This window comes from Primulina eburnea, chromosome 3 (genome assembly GCF_022965805.1).
Source record: "Primulina eburnea isolate SZY01 chromosome 3, ASM2296580v1, whole genome shotgun sequence".
NCBI classification, from domain to species: Eukaryota; Viridiplantae; Streptophyta; class Magnoliopsida; order Lamiales; family Gesneriaceae; genus Primulina; species Primulina eburnea.
Window position 1 is genome coordinate 13,621,759 of NC_133103.1, and position 19,353 is coordinate 13,641,111.

Consider the following 19,353-nt stretch of genomic DNA (forward strand, 5'->3'; position numbering starts at 1 on the left):
ATATTCAAATGCTCTTATTTCTATTTTCTTAGATTCACTTATTTTATTTAAATTATATTATTTTAGAACATATTATATGTGTTTGTCGGTTTAATAAAAATTTATTTAAATTTCATTTGTAGGATTATAAACATTATTATTTGAAAGTATTTTTATTTATTTAAGTAAGAACCTTTTAGAAATTAAGTAGATTAATGTGTAGACAAATTATTTATATATATTAAATTTTTGTTAGACTATATTTATTCATTTATTTATTTTTATTATTATTATTATTATAAAGATGGATCCATAAAAATTGGTCAATGTGAATTGATTAATTACAAAGAATTATTAAAAAAAGTTCATTTCAAATTTTACCCTTATCCATAGATGATAATTTTATAGAATTGTTAGGAACGGGATTTTGCATCACCTTTTGTTTTTTAGTGTGTCTAATGTGAGATCGTTTCACGGATCATAATCTGTGAGACAGATCAACCTTACTCATATTCAAAATAAAAAGTAATACTCTTAATATAAAAAATAATATTTTTTCAAAGGTGACTCAAATAAGAGATCCGTCTCACAAATATGACCCATGAAACCGTCTCACCCAAATTTTGGTCTTTGTTTTTATGCTTTTTAAGTATGAGCGGGCAATTTATTCTTAAAATAAACAAATTCGATCAATTTTTTATATACATAAATGATGATTTTATTTCAGAAATTGATGTTTCTAGTTAGGCAAAAACTTGTGTGAGACGGTTTCACGGGTCGTATTTTGTGAGACGGATCTTTATTTGGATAATCCATGAAAAAGTATTACTTTTTATGCTAAGAGTATTACTTTTTATTGTGAATATGGGTAGAGTTGACCCGTCTCACAGATTGTGATCCGTGATACGGTCTCACATGAGACCTACTCTTCTAGTTTTAGTGAAATGTGAGACCATATTTTAACTGAAATTATTCTTCGAATATTAACGTTCGAGAAAAAAATATTACTCCCTCAATCCCATATACTGATAAGTAAAAATGTTTTTTTTTTAAAAATAATTTCTCAGTTTACCATTATTTAATGAATGTTTTACGATAGAAAATTTGATGGAAGTAGTTGAAGTATTTAACGACAAGGATAAATTAGTAAAAAAATAAAGAAAATAATACTAAATATAAAAACCGAACTATATATTTGAGGCGGATGAAAAAGAAAATAAGATGTTTATATTTGAGATGAAGTGAATATAGCTCTAGAGTAGGTTTCATGTGAGACCATTTCACGGATCATAATATATGAGACGGGTCAACCCTACACATATTTGCAATAAAAGTAATACTCTTAGCATAAAAAACAATACTTTTTCATGGATAATCCAAATAAGAGATTCGTCTCACACAGAGGCGGATTTAGAGTAGGGCACACAAGTGCCATGGCCCCCCCAAAATTTTTAAATTTTTTTAGTTGATATTACTATTTGAAAAATTGAATATATATATATATATATATATATATATATATATATATATATATATATATATATATATATATATAAATGACCCACCACAACAAATTAAAGAGAATGTATCTTCATGGCAAGGCACTAGTTTCTTTACCAATAAACCCAGGTTCGAATCCTAGATTTTGCTTCCTTTTTTTTATAATTGATTTACTTTTAATTTTTTAATATTTTATTACTTCTACATTTATCATCTATCTAGAGATGTAAACAAACCAAATCGTTCGCGAGCTATTCGAAGCTCGGCTCGATAAAAATCTTGTTTGAGTTTGTTTGTTAATCATATCAAACCAAGCTCGAGCTCGATTTTGAGCTCGACAACTTAATCAAACCAACCTCAAACCTAAGCGTATTCGGCTCGTGAGCTCGCAAATATGTTCGTTAATAGGCTCGCGAGCTCGAACTCGGCTCGTTTAGGTGGCTCGTAAGCTCGAGATTGACTCATTTGTTGAGTTGACAAATAAAAATATTAGTACTAATAAAAGTTAAACTTTTATGTCTAATATAAAATTAGTTCATAGATATATTTAATTTTAACAAGCTCGAATCAAGCTCAAATTCGAGCTCAATTGTATGTTTTACGAGCTCGAAAACGAGCCGAGCTCAAGTCAGGCTTGTTAAATATGATAAACGAGCTATTAATAAACCAAGATCGAGCCCGGCTTGATTAACATGATAAACGAGCTTTTAACGAGTCGAACTCGAGCTTTTCACAAGCTTAGTAATTTCAAGACAAGTCTAATTCTAGCTTGATGATAAAAGCTCGAATAAAGCTTGAGCTTGAGCTCGAGCTCTATCAATCTTAAACGAGCCAAACTCAAGCCATATTATAAAAGCTCGAATAAGCTCGAGTTCGAGCTTGAATTAATCTTAAACGAGCCAAGCTCAAGCCTGATACTGTTCGGCTTGGTTTGGATCGTTTACATCCCTACATCTATCTATGAAAAACATTTTCAATGTGCTGAGTTTGCTGACTCTTCTAGTTTTTACTGTTAATACATAACGGTCATTGTCAACTATGAATATCGTCAAAACTAGGCTTTCGAGCAAAATAGATGATGATTTTCTCTCGTATGTATTGATGATATTTTTTTTAAAGAGAAATTGCTTAAAATATTTGTATACATGTTATTACTTGAAGAGTTTGAAAATTTTAAGGAACATTGAATTCTTTTTAGTTAGATTTTTTGTTTAAACGTACTATTTATATTGAGTTGCATATAAACGATGAAATTTTTATCTTTATTCTTTTAATATTTTGTCTGTATTTTATAAGCGGCCCCCACAGAGTTGAAATTCTAGATCCGCCCCTGGTCTCACAAATACGATCCGTGAGACCGTCTCACATAAGTTTTTGTCATAACCCCTCTAGACCTCTCCAAATTCGATTTTACGCTCAAATATTATTAATTACAGTGCATGCAATCTGTTCGAAAGAAATGTTAATTACGACGACAAGTCATCTATTGAATCCCAATTAAAGCTTGTTAGTAAGGATCACACTATTGGCCTTTTAATAAAATCGATGCCATTCATTATATTAATGTAATCAACAAATTGATTTTTTCGAAAATTAAATCACTTTTGGGAGTTAATGACATTTAGTCGAGCCTTTGTTGGGAAAGATAGCCAAATTAAATAACTTTTCGTACAGCGGAAGTGTTGAATCTTTTCCCTTTAGCGATAATATCAGATCAAAGTATTTCCACGATATCAACAATGATAATAATTATGAAGAAAACGACATAAGGATTTTTACGTGGAAAACCCAAATTAGGGAAAAACCACGAGACCGAAGTCCAACAAAAGAAATCTCCACTATATCAATAATGGGTACAAATCGTTCCTACAACAATAGGAGATAACAACAACTCTCCCTAGAACAACTTAGGGGACACCAAGAACTTCAAGAATAATTATTCTTGGATGAAACACACGCAATCTCACTTTCAAAGTGGAACTAACACAACTCTAATCACATAGAAAATTCTTTCTGATGTGGAAGATCGGACATTGCCGCAACCACAGAGCATACTAAAATTTATCTAAATGACTAGGCTATACAACACTCAAATGCTTGTGCTTTTGGGATGTTTTTGGGATAGATTGAATGGATGCAAATGCATGGTATTTATAGGAAAAATTTTTGGGGTTGGTGAAGTGTGAATGGAGGATGTGTGTTCAAAGTTTGGTAGCCAACTTTGAACCAAACTTTAAAAAAATTGTTTGAATAAAAAATGTGCTTGAAATGTCAACAATTCTCCCCCTCAAGCTTCATTTTGTAGATTCAAACAGACCTGCAATATTTCTACAGTTTTCCAGCTTTTCTTTGGACAATGACTTCGTAAACATATCGGAACCATTATCATCGGTATGTATCTTCTCAAGATGTAACAATTTCTCGTTCAACGCATCCCGGATCCAATGATACTTTACATCGATATGCTTTGACCTTGAGTGTAAACTAGAGTTCTTACTCAGATGAATTGCACTCTGACTATCACAGTAGAGCGTAAATTTGTCTTGTCTCAAACCTAACTCTTGTAGAAACTTCTTCAACCATAGTAGTTCTTTACTTGCTTCAGTTGTGGCTATATACTCGGCTTCTGTTGTAGACAATGCCACGCACTTTTGAAGTTTTGATTGCCATGATACTGCTCCCCCTGCAAATGTCATCAAGTATCCGGATGTGGACTTTCTAGAATCAACATCACCAGCCATATCTGCATCAGTATAACCTTCTAACACAGTTTGACTAGTTCCGAATCTCAAACAAAACTTAGAAGTACCTCTCAGATATCGGAATATCCATTTCACTGCTGACCAGTGATCTTTGCCAGGATTAGAGAGAAATCGACTTACCATGCCAACTGCGTGAGCAATGTCAGGTCTCGTACATACCATTGCATACATCAAACTGCCGACTGCTGAAGCATAAGGAACCCTCTCCATTTCTTTCTTTTCTTCTTCACTTGTGGGACATTGAATGGAACTTAATTTGAAATGACCTGCAAGTGGAGTACCAACAGCCTTTGCTTTATCCATTTTGAATCTTTCAAGAACTTTCTCAATGTATTGTTCTTGAGATAACCATAGTTTCTTATTGGCCATATCCCTAGAGATCTTCATTCCAAGAATCTGTTTTGCTGATCCTAAGTCTTTCATTGCAAAAGACTTGTTAAGCTCCTCCTTAAGCTTTTCTATCTTGCTTGGATCATGACCAATGATCAACATATCATCAACATATAACAATAATATGATGATATCATTCTGATCATATCTCTTAACAAATACACAATGATCAGAATTGGTTCTGCTGTACCCATGATTCATCATGAATGTATCAAACTTCTTGTACCACTGTCTTGGAGCTTGTTTCAACCCATACAAACTTTTGTTTAGTCGACACACCATATCCTCTTTGCCTTTAACTATGAATCCTTCAGGTTGGTCCATATATATTTCTTCATCTAGATCACCATGAAGAAATGCAGTCTTAACATCGAGTTGTTCTATTTCCAGATCCATACTAGCTGCAAGTCCCAGAACAACTCTGATAGAGGACATCTTCACCACTGGTGAGAAAATTTCATCAAAATCAACACCTTTCTTCTGGCTGAAACCTTTCACAACTAACCTCGCTTTGTACCTTAGCCGTGATTTATTTTCTTCAGTCTTCAACCTGTAAACCCATTTATTTTTGAGTGATTTCTTACCTTTTGGTAGCTTTACTAAGTTGTAGGTGTGATTTTCATAAAGCGATTGCATCTCTTCTTTCATTGCTTCGATCCACTTATCTTTTTGTGTACTTGATACAGCTTCTTTGAAACTCTCTGGTTCTCCGTCATCAGTGATCATCACATACTCATGTGGGTTGTATCTCATAGAAGGTACTCTTTGTCTGGTGGACCTTCTGATCTCTGTTTCTGAAGGTGGAGTTGAAGAGTTGTCTTGAGCATCTATTGGCTCAATTATCTCATCATGCTCAGTTTGTGTTTCTCCCCCGTGATCCTGAATTGTGGGGAAATAAACTGGATCTAAATTTACAGGAAATTCTGAATTGGATGATTGTGATTGTTTGTTGTGTTCCGCATCAGAACCAACTTCATCTTCGAGGAATACAACATCTCGGCTTCTAACAATCTTTTGATTCAATGGATCCCATAATCTGTATCCGAACTCTTCATGGCCATAACCCAAAAATATGCACTTTTTGGATTTGTCATCAAGCTTGGATCTTTCATCTTTTGGTATATGAACAAAAGCTTTGCAACCAAACACTCTCAAGTGTTTGTATGAGACATCTTTCCCTGTCCAAACTTTGTTAGGAACATCACCATCTAACGCGGCTGATGGAGAAAGGTTGATCAAATCAATTGCAGTTCTCATAGCTTCGCCCCAAAAGGAATTGGGCAATTTGGAGTGTGATAACATACACTTTATCCTTTCACAAATTGTCCTGTTCATTCTTTCAGCTAGACCATTGTGCTGAGGGGTTTTTGGAACACTTTTCTCAAGCCTGATACCATGAGTTATACAGTATTGCTCAAACGGACCCCTGTATTCACCACCATTGTCAGAACGAATACACTTCAGTTTCTTTCCTGTTTCTCTTTCAACTTTTGCGTGAAAATGTTTAAAGACCTCAAGGACATGATCTTTAGATTTCAACGCAAAGCACCAGACCTTTCGTGAGAAATCATCAATAAAGGTCACAAAATACAGTGCACCACCGAGAGTTCTGTCTTTCATGTAACACAAATCTGTGTGTACTAACTCCAAGCGTTGAGTTTTTCTTGATGAAGAAAAACTTTGAAATGCAACTCTGTGTTGTTTTCCGGCCAAACAATCAACACAAGTTTCCAAATGCATACCAGATACTTCAGGAAGGAGTTTTCTCTTAGCCAAAGTTTCCATTCCCTTCTGGCTAATATGTCCAAGTCTCTTGTGCCACAACTCAATGGATGAGGTTTTTGTAGATCCATGAACCTCTCCATTTGATATTTTTGCTTGCATGAGGTAAAGAGAATTTTGCTTCATACCTCTAGCAATAATAAGAGATCCTTTGGTGAGTTTCCATTTTCCTCCACCAAAGTGACTGGAACAACCATCATCATCAAGCTTGCCTGTAGAGATGATGTTAAATCGAATATCTGGAACATGTCGAACATCTCTGAGAACGAGATGACACCCTGTATCTGTCTCCAAGACAATGCTCCCCATACCAACGACCTCAGTCAAACCTTGATTGGCCATTCTAACTTTGCCAAAGTTTCCACTTGAGTAGGACGCAAACATATCTCTGTGTGGAGTAATATGATATGAAGCTCCCGAGTCAATCATCCAATCAGTTTGCTGGTATGATATACTGACACATGCATCATCACCAAGGATGATAATATCTCCATCGGATGTAACTGCAGTCGTGTCTTTCTCTTCCGACTTTGTCCCATTCCTTTGATCTCTCTTCTTTTTTCTGCATTCTCTTTCATAGTGATTTGGACCTCCACAATAATGACACTTGAATTCTTTTCTGGTTTTGGACTTTCCTCTGGATTTGTCTCTTCCTTTATGAGGTCCTCTGGTGTAATTTCTTCCTCGATTATCAACTATTTCTGTAACTAATGCCTTAGTTTCAGAGTTGGTGTAGTAGCCCGAATTCCAAATTGGGTAATTAACGGAGTAATGGTGATTAAGAAGGTTTAAGGTGTAATTTTGACCGAGTCATGATCGGACGGACCGAAGAGGGTTCGGAAGCACCGAAGAGTTCGGACGATCCGAAGTGTAGTTCGGTGAATCCGATCATAGGTGTCAAGTGTTGATCGACACGTCATTTTTCCATGCATGTTCGGACGGTCCGAAGTGTATGATCGGAGGATCCGATCATGAGCTGTCAAGAGCCAATGGACACGTAGCGTTCGGACGTTCCGAAGTGTTGTTCGGAGGATCCGAACATGGCCTATAAATAGTGCTCGAATTCCTCATTTTGGTATTGCCATTTCTTGAGATTGAGTCTTTAGTGAGAGATTTGGAAGGTTCTAGGGTAGTTGTTGGTCGAGCGATAGCCAAGAGCTGCCAGGAGTAGTAGCGTAGAGGCGTCTGAGTTACGAGGCAATCGACATCAAAGGGCTGTCGACGGACGAAGGTAAACCCTAAACCTTTGGTAGTACTAGGGAGTGCTGGTTTTGCTAGTCTAGCATGGTAGTATTGTTCATTGGGTATGCTTTTGATGCGTAGGCTTGTGCTAGACCTGATTAGCGGTGTTGCGTAAGGCTAGGCTTGCTGTGATAGAGGTACGAAAGTACTATCCGAGATATCCTGGTTGAGTATACATTCTTATATGTGTTGCATGATTATGTGGTGCATTGATATATGTCATATGATGCATGCTATTATGTCACGTTTATTACTGCACGTTGCATTTCATGTTGAGCCGTACCTCCTTCGAGATAGCCTTTACTGTTGAGCTGTATCTCTTTCGAGATAAGCTATATCTTGGGGCCGCTCAGCCCTGTCTTGTGGACGCATGGACACCGAGAGTACACAGTGGCCGACGGGTCGGGAGGGCTTCGGTGGTCCGGGACATTTTAGGTCCACGTCTGTCTTGTAGTGGATGCAGTGACCCAGAGGTGTACCGCGCGGCACTATCCACTTGGCGCCTCTAGACTGAGCATTGTTGAGATCCTTTTGTGACTCCTGTTTCTTGACTACCCCGGTATCATGATCATAGCATGTGCATTTCATATAGGTCTGTATACTCATACTTTTGTACTGGGCGTTCTTATCGCTCACGTCCTCGGTTTTGTTTATTCTTGGACACCCCATTCCCACGGGGCAGGCCTCAGGTTGGACAGCTCAGGAAGAGCAGGAGGAGGACAGTGAGTATCTGGTTGGTTTAGTTTTCAGTACTATTCTATTTCGATATGGTTGTATTGGATATTTTATTTGGAGTTATTCTAGACTTCGATTGGGTTGTATAACCATTATTGTTGTTGACTTTTCCGCTGTTATCTCTGATTATTGTTAATTAGGTTAATTGCATGCTTAGTTCTTGCCTAGTAGGTGATTCTGGAACGGGTCACTACAGTTGGCTACTTGCTCCTTTCTTCTGGACTCTTCATTTAGAAGACAATCTTTGACTGTTTGTAATGTCAGTTTTCCATCAGGAGCAGAATTACTGAGCGACACCACAAGAGTATCCCAACTATCTGGCAAGGAGCTCAGTAATAATAGTGCCGTAACTTCGTCATCCAGAGTAATCTTCATGGTGATAGATTGGTTGATTAGACCCTGGTAAGCATTCAGATGCTCTGTCATATTTGCATTTTCTTTGTATCTCAGTCGTGCAAGATTTCTGATAATCGAAGCTTTGTTCAAGGCATTCTTTCTCTCAAACATAGCTTCAATTTTGGTCCACAGAGCATCAGCTTTATTCTCGTTCGCGAAGTGATGAAATATACTGTGTTCGATAAAACGTCGTATGAAACCGACAGCTTTTCGATGCAGTATAGTCCATTCTTCGTTTGATATGTTTTCTGGCTTGGCACTATCTCCACTCAATGGCAAATACAGATCTTTGCAATATAGCAGGTCCAACATGCTTGGCTTCCATATGGAATAATTTGATCCGTTGAGTTTAAACATTCCTCCAATGGATTCTTCCATGTATCCTAATGTGGCTCTGATACCACTTGTTGGGAAAGATAGCCAAATTAAATAACTTTTCGTACAGCGGAAGTGTTGAATCTTTTCCCTTTAGCGATAATATCAGATCAAAGTATTTCCACGATATCAACAATGATAATAATTATGAAGAAAACGACATAAGGATTTTTACGTGGAAAACCCAAATTAGGGAAAAACCACGAGACCGAAGTCCAACAAAAGAAATCTCCACTATATCAATAATGGGTACAAATCGTTCCTACAACAATAGGAGATAACAACAACTCTCCCTAGAACAACTTAGGGGACACCAAGAACTTCAAGAATAATTATTCTTGGATGAAACACACGCAATCTCACTTTCAAAGTGGAACTAACACAACTCTAATCACATAGAAAATTCTTTCTGATGTGGAAGATCGGACATTGCCGCAACCACAGAGCATACTAAAATTTATCTAAATGACTAGGCTATACAACACTCAAATGCTTGTGCTTTTGGGATGTTTTTGGGATGGATTGAATGGATGCAAATGCATGGTATTTATAGGAAAAATTTTTGGGGTTGGTGAAGTGTGAATGGAGGATGTGTGTTCAAAGTTTGGTAGCCAACTTTGAACCAAACTTTAAAAAAATTGTTTGAATAAAAAATGTGCTTGAAATGTCAACAGCCTTGACTTTAAGTTATTTAATAGTAGTGGATGTCCCCGTTCATCGTAATGTGTCATGTTTAAATTAATCGAATCTCATACAAAATTGAAGATGTCGTTTTTCACAAAATGGGGAAATGAAATGTTAAGCTTGAAACTGTCGTTTTACGAAATGGGAATCTCTTTGAATTATTTTTCATTTGAAAATATCATTTTCAAGTAACGACCGACTTCGGTTTTAAGAGTTTATGAATCATAACCGGACAAATCAAACGTTGGATGTTTCAATTTGAATGAATTCAAGTAGAAAAAACCACCATTTGGTTAAACGAAACTCGAGGAGATTGGTTCGGTTTACTACCAAATCAAAATATTACAATCCGTACCACCATCATAAATAATACTACCGAATAAGCAATTATATATACAAAAATTACAGTTTCACGAGTCAATTTTGTGAGACGGATTTTCTTTTTTGGTTATTAATGAAAAAAATAGTTTTTATGTCTAAATTATTAAGTTTGATTGTAAATTTGGACAGACTTTACCGTCTCATCAATAAATATATGTGAAACTGTCTCACATGATACCTCATTTTCTAAGTTATAAATAATCTTCCTTTCAAAACAAATTCATCTCTCGAATCTCCGAATGCACAATTCACACAAATAAAAAAAAAAAAAAAAAACATCATCTTAAAAAAATTTAAAGAATACTTGGAAAACTTTTCAAATTGTTTGTAAAATTTTGTTATGTGAATCAGCGCATGTTCCACTTCGTTTACCGCAAAAACACATTAACCAGAGATAAGAGAACGAATTTCAAATGTTTAAAAATCCTCACCAACATGTTCAATATTTGATAGCATAGATAGTGTATGTAATCTATTTTTACGTAAATTTTAATGAGATTCAATTATCAATATATCACTTTATCGTTAGATCCCAACATTTTTCCAATCATATATTTCAGTAAAGTAAAATCTTTGTAGATTAATAATATTAAAATAATGAAATTTTATTAGTCAATATATAGAAAATATATGCACATAGTTACATAAATATTATCATAAATTTTTTTTTATAACACCATCTCACATGTACATATATTTAAATATTAAAAAAATATTATTTTTTATATTATCAATTTTTTTGAAAAATATAGATCTATGCCATGTGTGCAGTGTGTACTATCAACAACAAAACAACCTACGGCATAACCCTTGAAATTTCTCGGCCATTTTCTCTGTTCTCTCTCTATAACGAAGAAGAAGAAGAAGAAGTCCTGGGACTTTGTAAAACTTCATAAAAAATCTCATATTCTTTACAGTGACGCTTACCGATGAAATACACACGCCAACCAACGATATCTGTATAGATTACAGAAATAATACTGAAGAAAGTCAATCCAGATACAGTCACGACATTCATATCTGATCGTGTTGCGAGCGAGTGAATGAGGTGCAAGAAGCATCCGGCGGACTTCAGCAGCGCCGTCGGCGTTTGCGCCTCCTGCCTGCGGGAGCGACTCCTTGCGATCATGGCTGCGCAAGCTCAGGCCCAATTAATGCAAGCCCAATTGCAGCTGGCACAAGATCGGGGGGGTTGCCGGAAAGCTGATACCACCCATCATCCGCCGTCTCTCGCCTTTCCTCGTTCGGTTTCGCCTTACATATCACGCCGAAAGTCGGACAACGCCGCCGCATGGCAGATACACGGAAACCAAGACCAACGTTTCTACGGTACTCCGCAGGTGGGGCCCAGTGGATCTATAACCGTTGAAATTGAGAGGGGCAGGAAGAAGAGTAACGGGGGGAGAATTTTTTCGCTTCTCTCTGGACTCTTCAAATCGAAGCGAGGGAAGACGGGGACGGATGTGTCGGGTCCCATTTCGGATCCAAGTGTTTCGGATTCGGGTCCCGGTTCCAGAGCTCGCGATCCTTGTACTTCTTCTCCATCTTGGTTGTCCGCCGCTCTTCCAAATCGCCGGAAAAAGAAGGTCAACACGTTCCCCATCGACGTAAGCATGGCCGGAGATCGTCGGAGGGCCTGGAAAAACCGCGGAATGTCTCCTGCGAGATTCTCCGACGACGAAGACGACGAGCATTGCCGAGGTGGATCGAGCGGATACTCTTCTGAATCCTCCCAAGGGTGGAGGCAGACACCGAGGAGGACGCCGGCTTCGACGCGGAGCGGTGGAGGTAGGGCGGCTCCCAACAAAAACATGGCAGGCTTGACGTTTTGCTTGAGCCCTTTAGTGCGGGCCAGCCCGAGCAGGCACCGGAATCAGAAAGGCGCTCTGCCGGAGCTGATGACGGCGGCAGCACTGGGAGGTGACGCTAGAGCACCGCCGAAGGCACACCTCTCCACTGTGTCGTCGTTTTGCAAGAATCGGTCCCGGAAGCTTGCCGATTTCGGGAGGTACAATCCCAACTACTGAATTGATTTCGACGACCGTTGACTTTTGACCTATCACCAATTGACGACTTTGCCCCTCGTTTTGTTATATGGTTATTACACCCTTATTCTTCTTCCATTTTATTCTTGACTAAACACAAAAAATTTACTAAGATATCATAATTAATTTTTTATAATGAAAAAATAATTACATCGGAAAACACATCATCACATCATGTATCATTCCTTTTGTATTGTGGCATTGTAATAGTTATAGAATTATATAATCTCAGCCATGAACCCCAAATTCATACACAAATTATATATATAAAAAATTTTATTATTGAATTTCATAGTGCCGGCAGTCTTAGTTTTGTGGGGCAATTGACATTACTTGTCCCGCAACTTTTAGTTAAGGGGCCAGTTTAGACATTACCAAACAAATTTATTTTTAGTTTTCTCAATTCTCTAATGAGTAGGTCTTTTGTGAGACTATCTCACGAATATTTATCTGTGAGACGGGTCAAATCTATCGATATTCACAATAAAAAGTAATGTTCTTAACATAAAAAGTAATATTTTTTCATAGTTAACCCAAATAAGAGATCCGTCTCACAAAATTCGAAGTACTCTCTCGGATTACCTGAGTGAGTGTGAGACTCAACCCATGGAGAGTGAGTGCCTTTCTTAAGAATATTAATATCATCTTTCCACTTTAACGATCCGTGATACCATCTCATACAAGTTTTTGTCTTCTTTAATTGGTTCTTTTTTTTTCTTTCTAAAAAATTCCAATTGAACGAACACTACTAGTTTTTCAAAACCAGATCAAATCCCTTATAAAAATGTGTATCCAAAGGCATTCCATGATTCAAATGTTAGAAAGGTTGTTGCTCGTTACCAAAATAGAGAATATGGGTGGGTTGGTGCATTTTGTCCGCCATTTGTTTTACTTGGAAGCGATGAGTTTGGATGGGGTGAGAGTGGTGGAGTCGTGTCACGATGCATACACATGTATATGGAGTTGACTATTTGATGGGATCAAAATTGAACACACGAACATGTCAATTTGAGAGTGAGTGGTGGAGTGATGCCCTTTTCTTTTGGAAAAATAATTGAACTCTATTTTTGGAGATATTCTTTTAACATTTTTCATTTTTTTTTAAAAATGTGTGTGTGTGTGTGTTGGTAGATGTTGAATATGAATATCTGAAGCATGCAATAATTCACATTTTTTGACCAAAATTAATGTAATGCATGGTCAAAATTTCATCATTTTCTTGAATATATTTATTTTCAAATCTCCAAGTCTTCAGTACTTTACATGTTATTGGTTAATAGTTCTCAACTAACACAGATCAACTTAATTGTCTGCACCGCCTTTAAAATATTCTTACCACTTAAAGAAAGGAATTCAAGACCCTTTCGGCTTTGTCCTATTTAGTTAAAATTGTCTTTCCTTTCTCATGCGCATGCAGTAATATTATTATTATTTAGTAAAAAAAGTGCTTTCTCCCAGTTTTTACCTAATATATAGAAAAGTTCTTTCCTTTTCTGTGAAGTATAATTTGGGAGAGTGGTTGTTTTATCTTTTAATATTATACTACAAAAACTTGTGTTAGACGGTCTCACATGTCATATTTTGTGAGATAGATCTCTTATTTGGGTCATCCATGAAAAAAATATTACTTTTTATGCTAAGAGTATTATTGTTTATTGTGAATATCGGTAAGGTTGACATGTCTCACAGATAAAGATTCGTGAGACCGTATCACAAGAAACATAATCATATTATACCATGTGATTGGAGCTTAATGTGTATTTGAATACCCCTCGTGATAGTAAGATGACGAAATCTTCTCCAACGGTTGGTATTTCAAATTATGTTACATTTTACTCAAAAAAGTTTCGTTTGTACGGAATTTTAAAAATTAAATTAACAAAACATTATGTTTCTATAGTTGTGGGGGACTCGGGGATTTAGCGCGCACTTAACATCCTTCTTTGTTTTTCTCTAGCTTCTACAATATTAAATTAAAATAAGGGTACATAGCTTATATATTATGACAATAAATAGTTTTGATAATGTCACGCAATAAATAAGTTAGGTGTGTTGCATTGAATTTTCTTGTTCTAAGAGACAAGAAATTTTAATAGTGAGCTGTACAGATCTTCCTTGTTAGAAAACAAACACATATATGATAAATTTCATGAAGTAAATAGTTTTTGTTTGGAAAAACAAATATTGGTTTACGAGAGACTGTTGGGAGTGTAACTGGCGACATTGACGTGGCATTCATTGCCCAACTTTCCCTGGCCCCCGCTGCTGCCTTCTCTTTTCTTTACTCCAATTCAATTCTCCTTCGAAATTTAATGTGTGAGTCATACCGAAGGATCGATCTTTCAAGCAGCTGAGATTATAAACTGAAGTTACAAGTAAATTTAATTTTTGATATGTCTAGAGACAATTAGCATTGACATTCAATCTCTTTTTTCATTTAAATGGAAAACACAATTACCTGTTGACGTTTAAACCGATCAATGTTTTCAGAACTATTAACATAGTACACCACTGCGGAGTGGGAAAGACTTTTTATGTGCAATCTTTTCATAAATGTGATTATATAAGTATGAATTGTATGCTGACAAAGCCAACTGTGTCCAAATTCAAATATTTATGTGAAAAAAGGATAATTATTAGTGGTTATATCTTTATATAACATCCAAGTTTGTTTTCATGGATATATTCAAACATATACCATAGGTTACGTCATATATTATTATTATTATATAGGCATTGTTTACAGATAGTGTCCACAAAATAACAATAGAAAAAAAGACAGAATCTTTATTTCTATTTTATATAAATATTATATGTGTTCATTCGATTTTAGCGATAAACTTGAGGCGCTATCTTTCATATGCATATTGAGAAAATCTTTAATATGAATGCACAAGTTTACAAATCACGTCAGTCAGATAAACTACTCAAAATAAGTCTTGTACAACATGCTCAACCCAAATACTAGTTTTAAAAAACTATCGATATCGTGATTATTTAACATCACGTTCACCTAATCCACCAATTTGTTAATAAATATTCCTTCGTTTATTTTTTTATTTGTTATACATGGATAAGTCATTCTAAATTTTTCTAATTCTTCTTTTTTCTTATTTTTTCGAACTTCGAATGTTAAAAGTTAAATATGTTTTAAATATTACACCTTCAAAACTCAATGGATTCGCTCATTTTTACGAACTCTTATCTTCTAAATCAAGTTAATTAGGTTAACCATCAAATATTCTTTCTTGTTTGAGCAAATTTTTTAATGATCAGTCACACCTAATTAATATGTATTATCATCGATCCATTGATGCGCAGGAAAATTATGTTCAAACAAGAAATCTAAATAATTTTCAGATATGCCACAGTATATTTACGATTTAATAATTCCTAAGAACTGAAAATTTTCGAATCAGTTCAAATTGAAGCATCTACACAAGAAAATCTTCTTTCCACGTGTTGAAATAAATTCCAAATACCAATTTCTGTGATGTTCAAACAAAAATAATCTTTAAAATATATTAAAAAACCACAAGGTAGATTACACAATGAGAAACTAAAAAGTTAAAAAAAAAAAACCACGAGGAAATGTTAGGAACAAGAATCATTAACAGCATTATTAGCATCAGTTTGATTCTTCCTTACCTCGACTTCATCAAGATAGTTATGATAAATGTAAGAAGCAAACCCCCAAAATGCCATCAGCATTGCTATTATCTTCACGCCATTCATCTTGTCATGGAACACAACCAAAGAAGCAATAGGAGTAACGGCCAAGGAAAGCGTACTAATTACATTGGAGAACAGAGACGACACCACAAAAATCAAACCCACAACCCCGACAGAACAGACCTGCCATGAAATGGCTGTCCAAACCAGAGTCATCACATAAGAAAGTTTTCCGGTGGTAAAACTATCCATTTCCCTACTTAAGGTCCTCCATTCACCACTCGCAAAAAGACCCACGATTGTGACACATGTAGCCACGAGTGCCGTACATATTTGCATTTCTAAAACGATGGAAAAAGTTTCTTTCTTTAAGACTTTCTCGAACGTTAGCTGCATTAATGAAAGTAAAAGAGAGTATAGAGCAGAAGCTGCTACTGCAGTAATGATTCCTACAATATATTTCCCCTGGGATACTCCTGAAGGCTTATCAGAATCATCGTTGACGGCAAGAAGAGCAGAAGATAATGAAAGAATAATGACAGAATTAAGGATTAAGGCCGTAAATTTCTGATGATTAAGGAAGTAAGAGAAAATGGCATTAAAAGCCAGCTGTGTGGCACAAATAAGTGAGTAAGTTGAAGCAGATAGGTACAATAATCCAATGGAATATAGCATGTTGTCTCCTGCAATAAGGAATCCAAGAACGCAATAGATTGCGACTAAATTAAGAATAGAACGCGGTGATAATGTGCTTGATGGCTCATCTGGGGAAAGAAGAAAAAAATACGGGATCAGAAGAATGGGAAAAGCGGCTGTTTGGACTAGAGTTGCCATCCATTTACTATTTCCGCCTTTATCGTAATAAAATTTTCCTAATAGAACAGCAGCAGCTTGACCAACAATCAGAAAAAATATGTTCAGAGCCACCAGAAGCCACCAATGCCATCTCTTAAGGGTGTGAAGTGGTGAACGATAAGTTGAAGGCCCATCTTTTGCCATAATTGGCTCCTGCTTCTCTGTTATACAATCAACAAGCATGCTAATGTATTAGATATCATATTCGAAATGTATTCAAGATATCGCCGTCCAGATAGTTAGTAAATTAGTGTCCAAACCCTAAAAAGGAAATCTACCGAATACCATGATGGTTATGCATTCCATAGCTGAGGAAATATTAAATAAGGGCATAATGATGAAGCAACCAAACACTTAAATAAGACATTAAAGATGTAAACTATCAAAATTCTACACGTCAACGATTTCAAATTAATAATTCTACACATCACCAATTTTCCACTGAAAGAGGAAAACAAAGATTAGCTCAGATGAAAACCAATTTCCATAATATAACAGCCTGAGAAGAATGCAACTAAGAATTCAATATGTTAGGGAGTTTGGGGTCAAATTAAGATTCTATACCAGGTAAATGTGCCTAAAAAACATAGTATTTAGTCACAGAACAGTACACGATGTAATGCAGGTAGCTGGAACACAATGATAAGCTTATAGATGTAATTAATCAACCACCAATCCACTGAAATAGAATAGAAGAAGATAAAAGTATGTCCACAATGGATCACCCATACAATGGAACTAGACCTCCTAAGATGGAGCGAATGCTGATTCGTAAATTAGGTGGGCAGTTCTAAAGCTTTAGAGTTGAAGCATGATTCAAACCAATTCTCCATTTGCCAATCCCAGTATTCACTTATAATATCCGATGGTTAATACAAGTTGTAAACAATTGTTTCCAAAACACAAACCTCCAGTAAATCCATATCGCAAATCAAACAACAGAATAAAATCAACCCGTCTTATTCACAGATCATGCCAACAAGAACGTAGCAAGTTAGATTGAGTTAAAAAAAAAAAAACAAAGTTACACACTTCTAAAAGGAATACCCGGAATAAACTCAAAAAGTTCTTAAAATACTGATAAGCACCAAAGAAGCCACGAGTTGGGTAAAAATGCTCATAAACTCACAAATTAGAATCAATTGCTCTAATCTTCAAATTGTCCATTTTGTATGGTATTGAAACTCATAGCTCGTAGTGGATGATTCAGATGGCGTTGGAACACTTACCAAAAAAAATTCATCTGTTATTTTCAGTGATTAAAAATCCTACAAATCATTAAAACTCGATAAAGATTGATTTTCCTAATATTTAAAACTATTCAGCAGAGCAAAGTCATTATTCAACAATAATAATTTAACTCTATAAAAGAGCCATGAGTAAATAAGATTAAAACCCTGAGACAAATAAATGTAAAATAAACCAAATTAAATATCTCACTATCGTGTTGCATAAACCAATTAAAACCCATCAAAGAATGAAAACCCCATGAAATCAATGACAGAAAAAGAAAAAAAAACATCTTCAAACAGACACAAGATTAGAATGACATACAGACACAAATACACATGCGCACGCACAAAACATCGTATATGTAAAGAGAAACTGATATACCTAGCATGATGGTATGGAAAAATGAAAACCTCCCCAGAAAAGTGAGGGAAAATATGCACCCACAGCTGATAAGAAATGGAGAAACAATTGAGGAAAAAAGGTAAATTTTAAAAACACTGCTGGAAAAATCAAGATTGCTGAATTTAAAAAAACCCGACCGACGAGATTCACGGATTAAGTACAACGAACTATGACGGATTTACTAAATATCTGGAGAGCATTTAATTTAATAAAATTGTTGATGGAATCCAGAGATGCGTGGGAGAATGAAACCGGTTGGCCGATTTGTATGCCATTTCGAACGGTGTTACGTGTAAGTTAAGGGCTCGCTGCACTGTTTTCTCTTTATTTTAATTTTTAATTATATTGTACTAAAAAAAACTGGTCTGTCTTTTTTATCGGTAGTGTAATTTATATGTAATTAATGATTAAAATTAGTAAATATGATTGTTTGGATAATTATTTATAATATAAACCAATTAAATTGATTATAAATTATATAATTAAAAAAATAAATTAAAGTTACAAATTTCAGAAAAATTGAATATCAAAATATAAATTTACTGAAATGTCATCATTTATATAGATTTTTATATTTTCAAGGTTTTCACTTCTTTTTTTTTTTTGAAAATATAAATATAAAATATTATAAGAATTTTTAAGATTCAACTCAAAGTTTCGCCAAAAAGAAAGATTGTTATCCAGATGGATAATTATAATTATTTTTAATTGATTTTTTGTTCAATTTTGTTAATTTTTGTTTTTTCACTTGTGGTCCCGATTGTTACAACTGGCCTCTATCATTGCATCGGAATAGCAAATTTTGTTCGACTATTTACACCAGACTTTTTAAGTTGTCATAAATGTATTTTCAGGAAACTTAAACTGGACGAAAGTGACCGCTTGTGCTCTCAAAGTTTAAGAAATCGCAGAACACATGC

The 19,353-nt window shown here is 35.5% G+C and overlaps 2 protein-coding genes across 8 annotated transcripts; one reads left to right on the plus strand and one right to left on the minus strand.

The window, feature by feature from the left end:
• The first annotated feature begins 11,269 nt into the window (after window positions 1-11,269).
• LOC140826810 (uncharacterized) lies at window positions 11,270-12,253 on the plus strand. Its single transcript, XM_073189315.1, has one exon. It carries the CDS (start codon window positions 11,270-11,272, stop codon window positions 12,251-12,253), a length of 984 nt encoding a protein of 327 aa, XP_073045416.1.
• Window positions 12,254-15,790: 3,537 nt separating this feature from the next.
• On the minus strand, window positions 15,791-18,714 carry LOC140826658 (probable purine permease 11). Of its 7 annotated transcripts, XM_073189136.1 has the most exons (4): window positions 18,571-18,708; window positions 18,413-18,477; window positions 17,928-18,022; window positions 15,791-16,959 (listed from the first exon to the last, which is right to left on the minus strand). In XM_073189136.1, the coding sequence occupies exon 4, from the start codon at window positions 16,940-16,942 to the stop codon at window positions 15,866-15,868; it is 1,077 nt and encodes a 358-aa protein (XP_073045237.1). In that variant the 5' UTR covers window positions 16,943-16,959; window positions 17,928-18,022; window positions 18,413-18,477; window positions 18,571-18,708; the 3' UTR covers window positions 15,791-15,865. The 7 variants fall into 7 exon arrangements, with proteins under 7 accessions (XP_073045237.1, XP_073045235.1, XP_073045234.1 ...); XM_073189134.1 differs by lacking the exon at window positions 17,928-18,022; XM_073189133.1 differs by having other exon boundaries at window positions 15,791-18,022.
• Between the last annotated feature and the right edge of the window lie 639 nt (window positions 18,715-19,353).